The sequence below is a fragment of the Jaculus jaculus genome, chromosome 17, assembly GCF_020740685.1.
Source record: "Jaculus jaculus isolate mJacJac1 chromosome 17, mJacJac1.mat.Y.cur, whole genome shotgun sequence".
Classification (NCBI taxonomy): domain Eukaryota; kingdom Metazoa; phylum Chordata; class Mammalia; order Rodentia; family Dipodidae; genus Jaculus; species Jaculus jaculus.
The window spans coordinates 60661532-60679665 of NC_059118.1; the positions used below are offsets into that span (position 1 = coordinate 60661532).

Here is an 18134-nt window from a genome sequence, read left to right on the forward strand (position 1 = left end):
GACAAAACAGGAATTATCAATTTCTCCCATAGTATTGTGAAAATTACCACAAATTACCATCTTTAGTGTGAATATCAACAAATTCCACCCCCCATTAAAGACACTTTTTAAAGGAAAACACTGTAAGTAATGGCAGAATTCCAATACTATTTATGCAAGACATCTCAAGTAAATATTGAATTCATTTATGAGGGAAATATCTAAGAAAGGGGATTTCTAGCAAACTTTGAATAAGAAAAGATCTCAAATTTATGATGATTAGAGTCCATATGGCATAGCAGGACAGAAAAGAGTAAGCACTTACGTAGGTGTTAGAAACAGGCAAAATGGACAACTTCTTGGTACATTTTAAGATTAGGAATCCTCCATATTTAACCCTGCACCTTGATGAGAACACTTCCCCCTAAGATGATTTACCAAGACACGCTTGTGCACATCCACAGTGAACTGTGCTGCTGTATGTTCATGTGGCTTACATGTCAAGGAATGAACACGAAGCAACACCAAGTATAAGAATATGGATCATTCAGTCATCATTTTTGATGTCCCCACATCGGGTCATCCTTCCAGATGACGCTGCCTCACCAAGCTACTCTGCCATTTCATACTGACTTCATGGAACATTACTCTTTGCATTCCTAGATTCCTACCTGATTACCTTCATTGGTAGGCAGACAATTATCCAGCACATAAATTAGACCAGAAGTAAATTTCCAAAGGAATCACCACACATGCTTTGTTGGGTCTGCCAGTTGCCACTTCGCCTATCTAAGCATGTACTGGTGGGCACATACTGCTTCTCTGAGCTGTGCTGATGGGCACACACTGCTTCTCTGAGCTGTGATGATGGGCACACTGCTTCTCTGAGCTGTGCTGATGGGCACACACTGCTTCTCTGAGCAGTGCTGATGGGCACACACTGCTTCTCTGAGCAGTGCTGATGGGCACACTGCTTCTCTGAGCTGTGATGATGCTCTCATGCTGGTATTTCTGCCCTCCATAGCAGTTAGCCTCTTACTCACTGCTGGAGACCCCTTATGCTGATGGCCTGATGAAGAATGTCTGTCCTTCTGAACAGAGACTGAGAATTGCAGTCGATGAAAAGGGCAGGGGGAGAGAAGCCACAACCCTTTTGGATTATAAAGAGAGTGAGAATTGGCTTAAGTTCCCAAGCCATTCAGGCCCAAGGCTGGATAGATACAAAGGACATTTTTAATGTTATGAACAGGAAATACGGTGGCACTAAAAAGGTAGTTAGTGCTTAGACTCTCAATGGAAGTTAATTGAAATGTTGGACCTTTGTGTGAAGGGGCCATGAAAAGGCTACATAGGAAGACATGGAAATCATTCTGGAGGTGAGTACATACTGAAGAGAGTTGAGTTCATGATGGAAGTGGTACAATTGCACAGGGAAGAGTTTCATTCTTAATGACACAATCTCACCTCTTGTCTTAAGAATGATAAGCGAAGAGAAATGAATATCATCAACTTTATGTATAATTTAGGCAGGATGACTTGTCCTTATTAATAAAAGCAGCATTGAAGATGCTGAGGGGCACTCTCTCCTATTTGGTTGAGGATGACAGTGTCCCCAGTGTCTAGCTCCTTGGCTAGATACCTCATGGTGTCATCTACCAAGGATACAGATTGGGTGAGAGGATGGTGGTGTGAGCACGCAGCATTTTGAGGTCCTTGGTAGGCAGCGACAGAATGGTTCCTGGCTAGTTCAACAAGAGGGAGTCCATGCACTGAGAGAATTCATGGGAGCAGTGAGCAGAAACCCAGCTGCCTGGACATGAAAGAAGCAGGTAGCGCAGTGACAGTGTCGTGCTAGGGACAGGAGGGTGGTGACAGTAACCAGCACAGTGATGAGTGACTGCAGGTGTGCCTTGCTCTACTTAATATTAAAAGCTTTGGGGGAGAACAGTGGACTGATCCTGATTACGCCACTTGCCTGCCTCCCAGATTTATCACCAAAGTCTTTCAAGCCCTCTTAGCTTCTGCAGTTGATGCTAGGAGTTGGGAGTTCCTGGTCTATTTATACCACGCACAATGAAAGTAGGAAATGTTGCTGTGATTGGTGAGGGAAAATCGAACCAAGAAACAAAAACAAATCCACCAAACATAAATCTGACAAGTGTTCCCTGTGGTTCATATGGCTTGGATTATTTATTGATCATATCCTGTTATTAATATAAACACAGCTTAAGTGGAAGTGGAAATGGAAATAGTTGGACATAAGTTATGCAACATTTTGTTTACACTTATATGCAGCACTAAAAATTCTTAATGTATCTCTTCATTTCCAGCTCATTCCCTGAAAAGCCCATTTATTACACATTTAAAAATTTCTAGGCATTATGCCAGGCACAAGAAATACAGACATGAACAGAGCAGACATAGAGGATCTCCATGTTAATGAACCATGTTACAATATAAACAAAATTGTATCGAAGGCAACTGTGGAGTTTAGAATGGATTAATTCAGATCAATTGGGCACTCTCACAGAGTAGTGTTTTCTTACATAAGTTTTTTTTTTGCATCAATTTTATAAGTAGTATTTCTCAGGTAGAGTGAATGTTTCTAGAAGTATGTGTAACACTGGGAAAGTGTGTGTGTGTGTATTGGTGTTTATGATTATATATGATAACAAAATCTGAGAGTTCCTAATGTGAAAATCTGAAATGTCCCCAAATCCAAAATATTTGAGAACTCACATGATGCTCAAGTAGAAAATTACAAATATGACCTTATTTCAGGTGTCATTGTCAAAATCCAGGCACATTACATATCTTGTATGAAATTATAAAGTTATGTATACACATACACACACACATATGTATACATCATTAAATAGTTTCATGTTTAGGCTTGAGGTGTATCCTCAAGATAACTTGTTAAATGTATGTATATATGGGAAAATATAAAATCTAAAGTACTTTTTATCCCAAGATAATCTCTCTCTCTCTCTCCAGTGTTGGGAATTGCACTTAGGACCTGTGTGTGCTAAGCAATTGTTCACCCACAGAGCAAAGCTCAAGCCAAGATAAAGTATATTCTGTTAGTTTAACTGGGACTCCAGTTTAGTTGATTACATTAAGATATGTAAGTGAGAACTGAGCATGTCTGAGAATCTGTGGTTAAAAGTGAACAAAGAGTTCCACTGGGAGGAAAAATCCTGAGCTAGAAATGTAAGTTTTCTGCCGGCTCAATAGCAAGGATGGTATTTAGCAATTGGACACAGAATGCTTTAAAGAACAAAGTCTAGTTCCTTCTAGATTTAGGCATTGTCCTCAAAAATTCCTTTGGGCCTCCAGGGTAAGAAGTTGCATGACATGGATAAAATTCTTTATTAACTTCAACCTTCACTTCAATCTTGTTATATTTTCTTTTCACAAAACACCATGATTCCAACCCAAGGAGAGATGGTTCAGGAAAGAGTAAGCTAGGAACATAGGTTCAATCTCACACTAGTACCCCAGGATTAGAGATGAAAGACTCTCGGACTGTTTTGCCATTCGTCTTGTCCTGTGGTCTGATCCCTGGACATTAGGGAGAAGGCCTTGCAGTAAGGTCCAAGATGCCCCTCAGTTGTCTGGGACCTTGGCTGCCCTCTGTTAACCTCTGGAACAGAACATGGTCTGATGCTGATTATTCCCCTTTGGTTGACATTGTTGTGGAGTCTGCCTGGACAAGGGCACGAGTATCAGCCTCGATTAGACCAGAGAAGATGCACAGGAGAACGTGGGGCGACGTACCGTGGGTATGAGCAGGAATCAGTGATGGCCACCACAGTCTCTTGATCTAGCTGGTCTGTGGCTCAGAAATCGACAGGCACTGCTTCCCATGTGATTCTGTGTAGATACTCCCAGTGGTTTTGTGAAGGATATATAATTTCCCACAGTTTGAAAGTATGTGTGCTAGAAAGAAGGTGTTATGTGTCCTACAGAAGCTGAAAGCAATAAACTTGGAGCGACTGCCATCTAAGATGTTCCCAGAAGAGAGAGGTCATTTGAGTTAAGGACAGAAGAACCACAGCAGCTGCATCTGAGTTGAGAACCTTCAACCCTTAATTTATCTTCATCCTGGTTTGGCTAACAGAAACAAAATGAATTGTTTTCCCCATAGTGTCTAGATTATTTTAGAAGTGATTCTGTATAAAATTGTTTACATTGTTCTCATTTATAGCTGTTTTTCCCTTATGATAGAAAACAAGTGTTATATAAATTTATAGACTATTTTAAAAATATTTTTTGGCTTCAGGACATTTCAACTATTATTAAGAAAAGGAAATATATAGAAAAATCATTTGCTTTGGGTTTATTGAACTGACCTGGATTTGTGTCTTTAGAAACCGTTTGGCTCTTAAGTGATTTTAATCTTTTTCATTGATTTAGGAGGCTATAAATAAACACTCAGCAATGAATCCTTCTTACCAAAATATAGAAATATCTTTTGTGTATATTAGATAGATAACATGTCGTAGCATTTTATACATTTCTTTAATACAACTAATATATCCATTAAGTGTTATTTTATACAAGTAATTTGAGTGTGTGGTCCATTTCTCACTTTTTGCTTTTTAACTTTTTTTAAAAAATTATTTGAGACCCCTACGTCCCTGAGAAGTACAATGGCTACATGAATAACGGTTTAACCAGAAGGACAAGTGGTGTGGTTAATTTCAGAGCCAAAGTATGCACACCCGTTCTCTTACACATGGGCTCATGTTAGGACGCTTCAGACGGGAACGTGCTTTGCTGTGGCTTTCCGAGGTCTTTCATATATGAGGGGGGAAAGCAGTGTGCTTGTATTTCACCTTTGAGTCACCACAGTTATGTACACACAGGAGGAGCTGTGAACTTGGGGATGCACTTGAGCTGTGTGTCGATTGCAGGTCCAGCGAGCACAGGATGCGCTTGTGCCTTGGGGGACCTGGGAGAAAGCCCCGCGGCAATTCTGTGCTCCTTGCAGCACTCTCCGCGAGGGAGGGCCTCGTGGGGGAAAGAGGAATATGGCTCAATTAATTAGAACTTGTTAGCAAACTTCCAACTATTACCCTATTTAGGTTTTCAAATCACTCATACATGCAATACCCACAAGATTTGGGAAGGAAGTGAGACTAAGCAGTTGAGGAAACTAATTTGTCCAACATGGTGCAGCTTGCTCCTCACAGGCGGCTCAAACTGCACACTGATTTTCTTGGGGTGGCCTTTCTGGAAGGACGAGGAAGGAAAGACTTAGGAATCTCTTGGTCTTTCCTTTTAATTTATTTTCTTATTTATTTATTTTTGTAACTCTGTTTTGTGGTTAACGAGTGTGTTTATGTGCCGTCCAGTTTGAATCTTTGGTTAAGATTTATAAACTTGGTTCCCAACATAAGTTACTATGCACGAGCGACAGTTATGGATTAATTATCGAGACTTATTCAGAGCTTCATTGCATATTTGGGTTTTCTGTTTTGTTCGCATCCTTTCAGAGTGGCTATGGCTGGGATTTACAAAAATTAATGATTCCTCATAACTGCCTGGCTATCAACACATTTATTCAAGTAACATTTTTCTTGTTCCTAAAAGCATTTCTGTTAAGTTTAATGTTTTCATGGCATGGAAACATGCTGTCTCAAAATTATACTTACACAACATGTAATCTTTTTCAATAGCTTTATTTCACATCTCCTTTAGTTTTGTCTTAACTATTTTTACCAATATTTCTAAGAGAATGATGGATAATAATCTCAATAGTGGATATCTACTTAATTTGTGATTTTATCATTATATTTTTGCTTTTCTTCATTTCTTTTTTAAAATATTTTTTATTGACAACTTCCATAATTATGAACAATATCCCATGGTAATTCCCTCCCTCCCCCCACTTTCCCTTTTGAAACTCCACTCTCCATCACATCCCCTCCTCCTCTCAGTCCCGTATCTCTTATATTTTGATGTCATGATCTTTTCTTCCTGTTATAATGGCCTTGTATAGGTAGTGTCAGGCACTGTGATTGGTTTTCCTTTCATTTCTTGATTTTGACATCCAGTAAAGATGGTTTAAGACGAGTATTTTTGTTTTATTAAGAAATGTTCTTTTCGGGCTGGGGAGATGGCCTAGTGGTTAAGCGTTTGCCTGTGAAGCCTAAGGACCCTGGTTCGAGGCTCGGTTCCCCAGGTCCCACGTTAGCCAGATGCACAAGGGGGCGCATGCGTCTGGAGTTCGTTTGCAGAGGCTGGAAGCCCTGGCGCGCCCATTCTCTCTCTCTCCCTCTATCTGTCTTTCTCTCTGTGTCTGTCGCTCTCAAATAAATAAATATAAATAAATAAATTAATTAAAAAAAAAAAAAGAAATGTTCTTTTGAATGGGGCGGTGGTCGAGCATTTGCCTGGCTTGTCTGAAGCCCTGGGCTCCATTCCCAGACCTGAAGGTGGAAACAGAGGGAAGAAGGGAGGAAGGGAGGAAGAGAACAGAAAAGAGGAGAGGAGACTAGAGGAGAAAAAGAAAAGGAAATGAGATGAGAGGACAGAAAGAGATAAGAGAGGGAGAGATGGAGAGAGAGAAGGAAAGAAAACAGTCTTTCACCTTTAGTTACCTTTCCTATAAAAGATATAGGTACTCACCCTTACAAAATGGCTGAGGAGATTTAATAAGAATTGAGCACATTTGAACCTGACAGTTCCCACCCTCATATTGTTTATAGTCTCAGCTTCCGTAGTTACGTTTTATATATTTGTGTAACCTATCTAGTTCCACAGCCATTTAACACTGAGATTGTCTTAGACTTTCAATGTGGCAAAATATGATGCTTTCTTAAGCCTGTAAAGTTCACAGGAATTAAATTTAATTAAATTTCCTAGGCTTCATGCCTTTAGTGCTCAAGAAGATGTCCTATTTTGTAAAATACTCGCCTATGACTGTACTCACAGAATCTAGAATATTTAGTTAATTAGTGTACATGCAGCAGCACGTGTATTTAATTTCTAGTATGTTATAGAAAATACAAGGTTGGCTGCTACAAAGGGAGCTGGAGCAGCAGAATTCGCACTCAGCAAAGGATAAGCACAAAGGCCAATGAAAACTTTCTGAGCAGCAGATAGGCATGCAGAGAAACAAAGTTCCTGTGTGCTGTCACTTAAAGGGGGAGCTCTGAGCATGCCTGTGCTGCCCCAAGTTAAATGGAGGAAAGCCTGGTGGTGTCCAGAGGGGCAGAGATCTCTGTGAATACTTGCTTCCCCAGCTTACGAAAGAGATGGACTAACAGATGCTGATTCTCAAAACTGAACAGCTAACATAGGAGTAAGAAAAGTAGTGACAAGATCAATTACTGATTTGTTTTTTTTTTTATATGTCATATCCGGTTGCCTCAATGTTGAACCAAACCTCAGCATACATGTCTATATGTGTGTGGGGAGGTGTGTGTACATGTGTGCTTATATGTGGCTACATCAATCTGACTGCCGTCTCATTCATCTGCGTACCACAGACAGTTAACCATAAGCCATATGAAAGCCTATTGTATTTATATTGCTACATGCCCTACTTTGAATTTCTCAGTGGGTCTGTTAATTTTCCTGTGAGATGATTTTCGATATATCCAAAAGCATATCCTGAATGATGAGGACACTTTGAGGACTTCATCCTATTAGTAACCTATCTCTTGGTGATGCGCACCCTACCTACAAAGGCTCGGCTTTATTAAGTGCAGACACCACCCAGTGAAATACGAACAAAGGGAAGATGAGTTAAGACAAAGTCCACTGTGCTGAATTGATTACAGAGTCCATGAGCTCTACCATCCATAACTACCTGTTGGCTTCGAATTTTTGGGTCACCAGTGCAAGAGAAGTCAACAGGAAGGAATAATCACTTTAACATTTGACAAAGGGTTCTTACTTGGTAATAATAACTTTATTACGTCAATCCACTGGCTAAGGCAGAGGTGGAATCCTCGTGTTGCTGTATGCTCACTGTGTCCTGCTTCTACCCCATCATCTCTGCCTGGCCCAGTATTTTCTTCTCATCAACTATCATAATCTAATAAACCATCAAGTTAGACACATTCTCTCCAGTTGTCCGTTGGCTCACTAAGTGCAGACTCTGTGAGGGGAGGGGCTTGGGAGTGTTTGGTTCATGGATCTTTTAGAAAATATCTTATTTTTATTTACTTTTTGAGGGAGAGAGAAAGAGGAAGAGAGAAAGAGGCAAAGAGAGGAAGAGGGAGAGAGCCAGGGCATCCAGCCACTGCAAACAAACTCCAGACACATGTACCACCTTGGGCATCTGGCTTACGTGGGTCCTGAGGAATTGAACATGGGTCCTTTGGCTTTGCAGGCAAGTGCCTTAACTGCAAAGCCATCTCTCCAGCCTTGGTTTATGGATCTTGACTTGAAATAAGCATATAATAAATGGTGTGAAGGGACAGACAGGCACTTGTAGTTAGAACAAGAAAACACTGCACAACAGTGTGCTAACATGCGCCAATCACCCTCGATTCTAGGTCTGAGTATAAAGAGCTTTGATTCCATTACTTACTTTAGGAGGCTAAGAGAGTACCACGAAAATGGACTTCTGTGGTTGGATGTCACTGTGCCTTGTGTCTTTGGCCAGACTCCTCCTCCCATCAAGAATCCATTTCCTTGCTTTTTTTTTTTTTTTTTTGTAATTTGAACTTTTCTTTTCTTTAAAATATTTTTATTTATTTGTTTGAGAGAGTCAGACAGAGAAAGAGAGAGAAAGGGGAAGGGGAAAAAAAAAGAGTGTGGGAACAGCAGGGCCTTTTGCCAGATGCATGTACTATTTTGTGTGTCTGACTTTTGTGGGGGACTGGGGAATCAAACCCGGACAAGGCAGCCTTTGTAAGCTAATATTTGTAGCCACTGAACAACATCCCCAGCCCATGATTTGGTCATTTCTTCACTACAGACCTGCTTCAGGGAGCGGTTTTCCAGGCAGGCTTCTCTGAGCTGGAGGGAGGGGCTTGGAAGCTCTTTCTCTGCATACTGAACCGTGAACCTTCCTTTAGTCCAGCTCTCAGCGGGGCCGGGCCAGCCATGCTCACCCGGCTCCTCGATCCCCCAGCAGGCCAGGCTCTGCACACAGGGCCCACGATTCCTTGTCTCCTAAATACTGTGTTTGGTTCCTGGACAGTATTCAATTAAAAAAGAGAAGGAAAAGCATAGAGGTGATGAGAGCAAGGAGAGATGGGAGGGGAATGGAAAGGAAAAGAGGCATAGAAAGTGATTAAAAGGTCATAAATTGGTGTTCATTTTAATTGAGAATGAATACCTAGAAAGGACCTCGGTTTCACAGTGAACTTTCAGGGAATGTTTACTAAAGGGATGACTCCAGATTTTACTATGAGCACGTTTGTTTGTCAGGCTGGATTCCAGCGTTGTGGGTGTTGCTGAGAGCCAAGAGGTCATGCCTACCCTAACAGACATGGCTACGGGTTCCGTGGTGTGATATGTGTAGTAGCATACATCATGCAACTGTGATAGGACATGTATGTAAATTATAAAGCATATGAGTGATATGGAATCCATGTAATAAAATATAGAGTTTTAATAATATATAAAGATGCAACATATGTAATATAATATGTTAAGGGGACCAGTTCAAGAATCTCAAAGCCATCTCTGGGTAAATGCAAGAAAGTTCAGAATTCACTCCTTCCCAAAGCCTCCATATGGTTTTCCAGAATGGGAGATACCAAGTGAATCACTGCAGGCATGGCATTTAAAATTTACATTAGTTCACCCATCCACAGGACTTCAGCAAGAGAACTCTATTTAGAACTTGGCGGGGGGTGGTCTCCCAGTTATGTGTGTAATCACAAAGCCCAAAGGAAAGCCTTAGCCATTTGCACATCTCCTAATATGCCGGCTTCCTTCACAAACTTCTGGGCAGACCTGACAGGATAATGACAATGGCTAGAGATGCTAAATGCCAAATATAGTCTTCTCATGGTGCCCATGACCACATGTCCCAGGAACACTTTATACCAAAATCTGGGGATGCTCTTCTCTTATATAAAATGGTATCACATCCTTCCAAATGCTTTTAATCATTTCTAGTGTACTTGCAATACTTAATGTGATGTAGATGCTGTGTAAATTTGGTTTAGGGAATAGTGCTAAGAGAAAAGTGTGTCCATGTTTGGTACACACGTCATTGTTTCATGAGTATTTTTGATGGTGGTTCATTGAACCTGCAGGTGTGGAATCTACGATGTCTAGAAACTGTTTTAGACTTTTGGTTAAAAATGATTTAACTAGGGCTGTAGAGATTGCTCAGCTGTTAAAGCATTTGTCCGTGGAGCCTGATGACATATACCAGTACCTATGGAAAGCCAGAAGCACAGGTAGCACATGCATCTGGAGTTCGTTTGCAGTGGCTAGACGCTCTGGTGCACCCATTTTCTCTGTCTTCTCTTTCTCTCCCTCTGCTTGCAAATAAGTAAATAAAACATTAAAATGATTTAATTTTGATCACTTCACAAGGTCTTGAATATCTTGGTGCTATTTACTAAGTGGTAATTTTGGTAGGCTAAGACCTTGAGTTTTAATTTGAACTTGGGAAGTTTCCAGGCTCTACGGGGTCCCAGTAGAAGATTCGTACTGGCATAGTGATATATATAGTGATATAGTAAAGTCTCATGCTACCATCTATGCTTAGTAGAGACGAGGTATTTTGCCAGCATGTAAAGGAGTGCAGAGCACCATGGTGCTTTGTGGTGGAGGAAAACCAGCCAGCAAATAAGCCAACCATGCAGTAGGCGATTATAGTTCCAGGTAGACTGGCCGTGCCATTGCAGGGCATTGGACTGACTACACAACCATCAAGATTCATCCAGGCTCGTAGCAGTTGACAGATAAAGTGACCAGAGTGAAACCCATTTGTTTTTCTTTCTTCTTGAGCTGGTGGGGTAAAGTGAATGTTCTGTTCCTGGACTTACAACATCACTGCATCAGACTGATGGCAAAAAATGTGCATGAATAGATACTGAACCTAGGGCCAAACCAGAATTCCCTTCAGCCAGAAAAGGAACTCCCATCTAGATTGCCTGTGATCCTGAAACACACATCCTGCGGGCCTCACAGCTCGCCTGGCCGAGTCTCCTCCAGCATCGAATGCTCAAAGCCACGGTCTTCATCTTCTTCTTCTTCACCGTCTTGTCCTTCTTCTGCAGTGTTTGAGGCGACTTGAATTATCATCTGATTAGACTCCATTTCACTGAATGGAAATTGCTAGCAACAAACATACATTTCAGAGTTCAGGAAATAGGAAACTAGACTGGGAAAATTGTTGGCAGCCTTTCTATTGCAAAGTGAAGGCTGATGCTACCATGAGACAGGGAGATAAGGTCTGAAGAAGGGGGAGATGTGAGGTGGGGATAGAACCTTGGCACCTCCCTTGTCACTTGAGTTGACAAAAGACCTGTAATCAATCCTCTCTGTTTTTCTTTTCCTACTCCCTTCCCCCTTCCCATTCATTACTTTATTTTTCCTCCCTTCTTTTATTTTCCTTTTTCTCTTTATTTTTTTTTTCTCTGAATTATTAACATGAAACTTTCATTAGGTTCTCATAGTCAAGACACAACCAAGTTGGCTACAGAATTCTGGTCACAAAAACACAATGAATTTAATGAAATACAATAAAATAATTAGGTAGCTCTGCATATTATTGCCATCCAACAATGTCCATTTCTTGATGGTACCAGAAAATAGTTAGACTTGTTTTTTTTTTCTTTTTAAATTATATTATTATTATTTTAAAGTCTTCATTGGATAATTTTCTCATTAACTTTCTAGCAATAGAAAGAACATGGGCTTGTTTCTTGAATTCCCTGTTCTGACCTTCTGCAGGATGATAATTACAAAAAGAGAGGCCTTGAAAGCTTGTAAAAAATTAAGCTTATAAAGTAGCTAAAATGGCCCTTCTGTGCGGGTGTCGATTTCAAAATTAACATTTTTGGTTCATGCGCTTCTAAAATAATCACTGACCCTTACTTCGTGGACTTTCCACAGGAAATGAATACAGCAGAAATTACTTTGACCCACTGATGGAGGAGGAAATAAACCCAAGGCAGTGTAGGATGGAGGTCAGTAGAGAGGGTGAGCTGGAATTAAGTATGTAATTTTTGTGTCAGAATATTCTTTTCCATTCATGAAAATGAGGTGACAAAGATCACACAAGCTGTTCCATCTAGGTTTCGCAGCTTACAATTTAAGTGGTAAGCTTCAGCCACTCAGAGCGTGATGGGTAAGGAGGCCGTTTGCATCAAGGACAGCAGCCGGTCGGATGCAAGAAGCAGTGACTTGTTCAAGTGAAGCTTCTGCTACCACAGGCTGCCATTCAAAGGCCCACGGGATGGGTCTGAAGACTGGGCATCACCTCTTGGCTCTGGGATTGCACAGTGAGCTTTCTCCAGTAAAATGCACCCAGCACGTGAGGTTTCCAACACTCTTGACTACTAAGTGCCCTTCAACAGCTGCTGGAAACCACCACTAAATTTTCCTCCGTGAAGGTGCAGAGGTGTGATAAGAATGAGCTCTTCTGTACTTTTATTAATTTTTATACTTAGTGGACAAAATAATGGGCTTCATGATGGCAATTTCATACACATATGCCATTGCATTTTTCATTTTGCTCTTTTATAGCCGCTTGACTGTCTTCCCCCATCCTTCCACTCCACCTCCGGCTGGTCCCCTTCCTTCCTCCCAGACGTGTCTCTTCTGTTATCTTTACACAGCACACACACACCCACCAACACACACACCCACACACACGCACATACACACAGAAAGAGAGAGAAGAGAGATATAGAAATCTAGACTCTGCAAATGAGAGAAAATGATATTTAATCTTTCCATTATCTCCTTCCCTCCCCTCCTTTAGACCTCTTTCTCTCCCCTCACAGTCCGCTTCTCTTGTACTTTCATGTCTGGTATATATGGGTGTATATATGCATACACCCCCACATATATTCCTCATATGAGAACAAACGTGACTGTGTCTTTTGATTCTGGTTTATTTTTCTTTACGTGATGTTTTTAATTCCATTGCTTTCTCTTCTATACTCTTCAATCCCATTGTAGTCGTAAAAATAGCAGTTCAGAGCAGATCCGTAAGCGCATGCTACTAGGCAGAGTTTTATGTTTTTTTTTTTTTTTGGCTTGTGTAGATGTTTATGGTATATGCACGCATGTTGTATGTGGGCATACACATTCATGTATGCGGGGATGCTCATGCATGTATGTAAGCATGTGTATGGTGGCCAGAAGCTGGGTGTCTTCATCAGTTTCTTTCTACATTAGTTTTTTTTTTTTTTTTTTTTTTCTGTTCCAGGTAGGGTCTCATTCTAGCTCAGGCTGACCTGGAATCCACTCTGTACTTTCATGGTGGCCTTGAGCTCATGTTGATCCTCCTACCTCTGCCTCGCAAGTGCTGGGATAAAAGGCATGCGCCACCACACCCAGAGCCACCTTAGCTTTTGAGACAGAATCTCCCAGTGAACCCAGAGCTCAGCTGTTTGACTAGATGAGCCCAGTGCCTGCATCCTAGGTGAATGCTTGGGATCGGCAGGCAGGGCATCCGATTGTATGGCAAGCGCTTCCTCCACAGAGCAATCTCCCCAGCTTCTATGAAGCAGATTTTAAAGGTTACTGAACATTCTGGCATTTACAAAGATTGCTGATGAGATAATGATCGTCACAATCGTTTCTTGGGGTCATTCTTAGTCTGGAAGACCACGTTCCACTCTTGGGTCCCAGATAGTGAATGAGTGCTTTTAAATGGAAGGTGGCTAAGCTTTCACAATTAAAACAGCTCATGAGCAATGCAAAGATTATTTACCAAAATAATTGTCAATGAACCCAAATCTCTTCTCAAACAATGCTGATTTAATTCAGCCATCAAAGGAAACGTTTTCCAGACAAGGGCTTACAATTTTGAGCTTCTACTTGTACTTCCAGAGGCAGGGCATGAATTAGAAGTGAGGACAGTGATTCCTAGGTGTGAAAACGCTGCCAAGCACCCATTACTTTGTATGCTATCATAAAACAGTAGTGAAAATAAGCCAGGGTGATTCTGAAACTGGAAAATTCTCAACATTTTGTCTCCCCAGACTCTGCTAAGGGTTAAGAACATGTACTAGTGATTTCTCTGGAGTCACCAAAGACTGACAGAAGTCTGCTTTTAATCGCTTACACACTACCACTACGTATAGACACTTTTGTAGAATTTGGTTTTATTTATTTATTAGTTTATTTTTAGTTTTTCTGAAGTAGGGTCTCGCTCAAGCTCAGGCTGACCTGGAATTCACTATGTAGTCTCAGATTGGCCTCAAACTCACGACAGTCCTCCTACCTCTGCCTCCCAATTGCTGGAATTAAAGGTGTGTGCCACAACGTCCGGCTTTTTAGAATTTGGTAATGCAAGGAGGTTCTAACTTAGGAAACAAGTCCCCACGAATAAGTAAAGACAGGTAAATTTCATAAAACAAAGTTTAAGCTGAGTATCACTTACCCAGAATGCTTAGAGCCAGAAGTGCTTCAGATTAGGATTTTTTTCCCTTCAGAATTCAGAACATTTGCACATAAATCATGAATTATGTTGAGGGTGTGACACAAGTCTAAACAGTCTATTTGTTTCATATGTATCTTATATATACAACCTGAAATAACTTTTTGTACTCATTTATTTATTTGAGAGAGAGAGAGAGACAGAGAGATAGAGAGAGAATGGGTGCGCCAGGGCCTCCAGCGACTGCAAATGAACTTCAGATGCATGAGCCACCTTGTGCATCTGCCTTAAGTGGGTATGGGGAATTGAACCTTGGTCCTTAGGCTTTGTAGGCAAGTGCCTTAATAGCTGAGCCATCTCTGAAGCCTGACTTTTATGCTTTGAATATGCTTTTGACATGAGTTCTGTGTTGTGGGGTTTTATATTTGTGCTCTGTATCAACAAATAAAAGTTTGGGATTTGTGGTCATTTAGGAATTCAGATGATTAGGTTAGGAATATTCAACTAGACTCATGGAACTTCCTGATTTCAGCTAACATCACCCAACTCCTGTGGTTGACCCTAGATCCGTATTTTAGGTAGGATACTCATTCTGTCCAGCTGACCATGACTATGTGAGCTGCTGTGTGCTGAGCAAGGTGGGAGCTGGCTCTCTCCAGCACAGGGTCCCCACAAACAGACCGATGTCTCCTTGAGTCCTTTGTTACTGTTTTAACTTTTCCTTCTAGCTGCCTTCCCGCTTTCACTTTTCATCTGCTTCCCAGTTTTACTCATTTAGCTTTTATTGCTTTTGTTTTTTTAATTTTCTTATTTCCAAAGTGTTTTCTTGACTGAGCAATTCATTTTATTGCATGTCTTTGAGAAAAGTTGCTACTGTTAGACTGCAGATGCTGCTACTGCAGAGAGCAGCCAGGCCCCCCTGCAGAGTCCCCATCCCAAGTTCAGGAGAGAAAGCTAACAGGTTCCACTTGGTGACACAGCAATCCCCGGGTAGAGCTGGACAGTAGAATCTTCTTCCTGCAGCCCAGGTGCATGACTACTGACGTATGGCCTTGTAACCTACCAACCACCAACTGCCTTCACTAGGCCCTCGTGCAAGGCAGCACCCCGCCCCCAGCCAGGCACATTCACCAGTGTAAGATCCAACTGTAGTCACACCCCCATTTTAAAAAGACGCAGTAGTAACGGGATTGCTTGCTCTGAGGAGAGCTGGTCCATCTCCTGTCCCAGCTTCTCCAGCTGTGGCGGGTTACTAAGGAAGGGAGAAACTAAGTGCAGCTCAACATAGGATTTTCATGTTGGAGCTGAAGCAAAACTACTTCTCTGAGAAAGCTCATCTTTTTTTCTGTTGTTGTTAACATCTTTAACTGGTTGAGCATCTCGCTCTGCTTACAGAGCCTTGTGCTTTACTCAAGATCTCTAGCTTAAAGTAGCAATCTTTACTCAAAGCTGTGTGCTAAGAACACCTGATTTTTTTCCCCCACAGCAACTAGACATGGATGATCAGACGAAAGCACTCCCTCCAAGTCAAAAACTAGCCCATAATATTAACCATCACAGACTGCTTCTTCTTACCATCTCATTTTGAGCCCTTCTACTTGATAGCAGCTATTCAATGAATATGTGTTGCTTTAATTAATCTCTTTGTTCTTCACTGGACCTTACGTATCTTTAGTGCTAGCCTCACAGATGGTGTGCAGCATTTATTTGTGGACATGGAAAGAAGCACAGTCTAGGAAATTTTACTTGCTGTGGCCTCTCAGAACTCAAAGAACTCAAAACTATGTGGGGGCAGTCTTCTGCATACCAGGCAGGAAGCTAGGCACTTGAAAGTTCTATCTTGTTAATTCTCACTGGCATCCTGATCTGTGGGTCTGGACATTTAAGCTGAGGGACTTGCCTTTAAGAAACTGCCCCCAAATATACAGAGTTTACAAAGAGGTGGTAACTGGTACTTGCATGCAGAGTTTGCTAATACCAAACCTGTGACATGCTGTCTGCCTTCTGAAGACAGGAACTATATTAATCCCACTGGGGCTATTATGATTTTAGTCTAGAATTCCTCCTCTCTGCATCTGAGGTTGCTTACTATTAACGTCAGAATGCTATTCTTTTATGAGTCCTATATGAGCGGTGTGAGCTGTGTTACTGTCCCACACAGGGTTATAAAGCTCGAGGCAACAGTGGAGGGCAGGCAGCCCTTTCAAACTGGCAATCTGCAACATGGCCCACCCCCCTCTGTCTTGAGTGTTGGGAACTTAGGGTGTCTGTGCTGGCTATTGATAAAAAATGATGAAAATGCTTACATACTCTGAAAGCTATCTGAAGTATATGAGGAGTAGCCTACTTCCTTTGTAGGCCTTTTGATATCATATGCCTAAGTATCTCAGCTGCTCCAACAGCCTTGGCTTTCCAAATCCATGGTTATATGTTATATTGATTTTTTCCCCTCACTATTGGTGCTCAAAGAATTCCAGGTATAGAAGAGGTATAGAATTCTCAGCAACTTTAAATGTAGAGAATAAGAATCCCAAGAGGCCCTTCTAGGATACTTTGTAGCATTGAAAGTGTGAGTTAATAGCATTAGCTACCATCTTCAGTATTGGGCTACCCATGGGAGTCAAGTGCTATGCAACACAGCAAAAATTGAAAACTCAGTTTATTCATCTTCTGGGGGAAGAAGACCATGTTTGATATACAGATAAATGTGTTCTAATTCTAATACTAATATGATCATCCAACTTGATTTATTTATATTTGGCATTGCCCAGGGGCAGGAAATACATCTAGTTGGCTTTTTAAACCCTCTTTAAAAAGTATGTTTTTTATCATTTTTTTCAGGGGTAAGTAGCATTATGATGCCTGTTGATTTAAATTCACAGAAGAACTAAGAGGCCCTTGGAGTCTTCCATATATGCTATTATAAAGAGTTATTCTTTTATATAAGCTAGTACATTGCTGCTGCAGAGTAATAGCTTATGGAAAAGAAGTCAAGACCACCAGACTTTGTTGTTTCTTCCATGCACATAGTGAGAGCTGTGACACATCAGTTATACTAGCTAATGGACAACATTCATTCATCTTTTTTTTAAAAAAAATTTATTTATTTATTTGAGAGTGACAGACACAGAGAGAAGGACAGATAGAGGGAGAGAGAGAGAATGGGAGCGCCAGGGCTTCCAGCCTCTGCAAACGAACTCCAGACGCGTGCACCCCCTTGTGCATCTGGCTAACGTGGAACCTGGGGAACCGAGCCTCGAACCGGGGTCCTTAGGCTTCACAGGCAAGCGTTTAACCGCTAAGCCATCTCTCCAGCCCCATTCATTCATCTTAATCAAACAGTTAAGATTGTATTATATGCTCTGAAAAAGCACAGTGATTTGTTCTGGAATGATTCTTGAATAATCAATGGCATAATCCATTGAGTATGATAGTCTTTAGGTTGGAGAAGTGCCATGTAATGCATGCCTTACTATATATACTTAAATCATTGTTCCAATTGTTGATTTTCAAAAGATTTCTTTTTTTTTAGAACAAGACAACACAGTGAGTAGCATTTGTTTCAGTGACTTAATAGTCATGATGATTAATAATTTCTTTTTGTAATTGCTTTTTC

The 18134-nt window shown here is 41.1% G+C and overlaps 1 protein-coding gene across 1 annotated transcript in view; it reads left to right on the forward strand.

Annotated features, from left to right (window-relative positions):
- The window catches only part of LOC101603424, a 301585-nt gene that overhangs the window by 9191 nt on the left and 274260 nt on the right, over positions 1 to 18134 (forward strand). The window contains exon 4 of the mRNA XM_045136372.1: positions 12022 to 12108. Within this exon, the coding sequence (XP_044992307.1) occupies positions 12022 to 12108 (87 nt within the window). The remainder of the gene's footprint in view (positions 1 to 12021; positions 12109 to 18134) is intronic.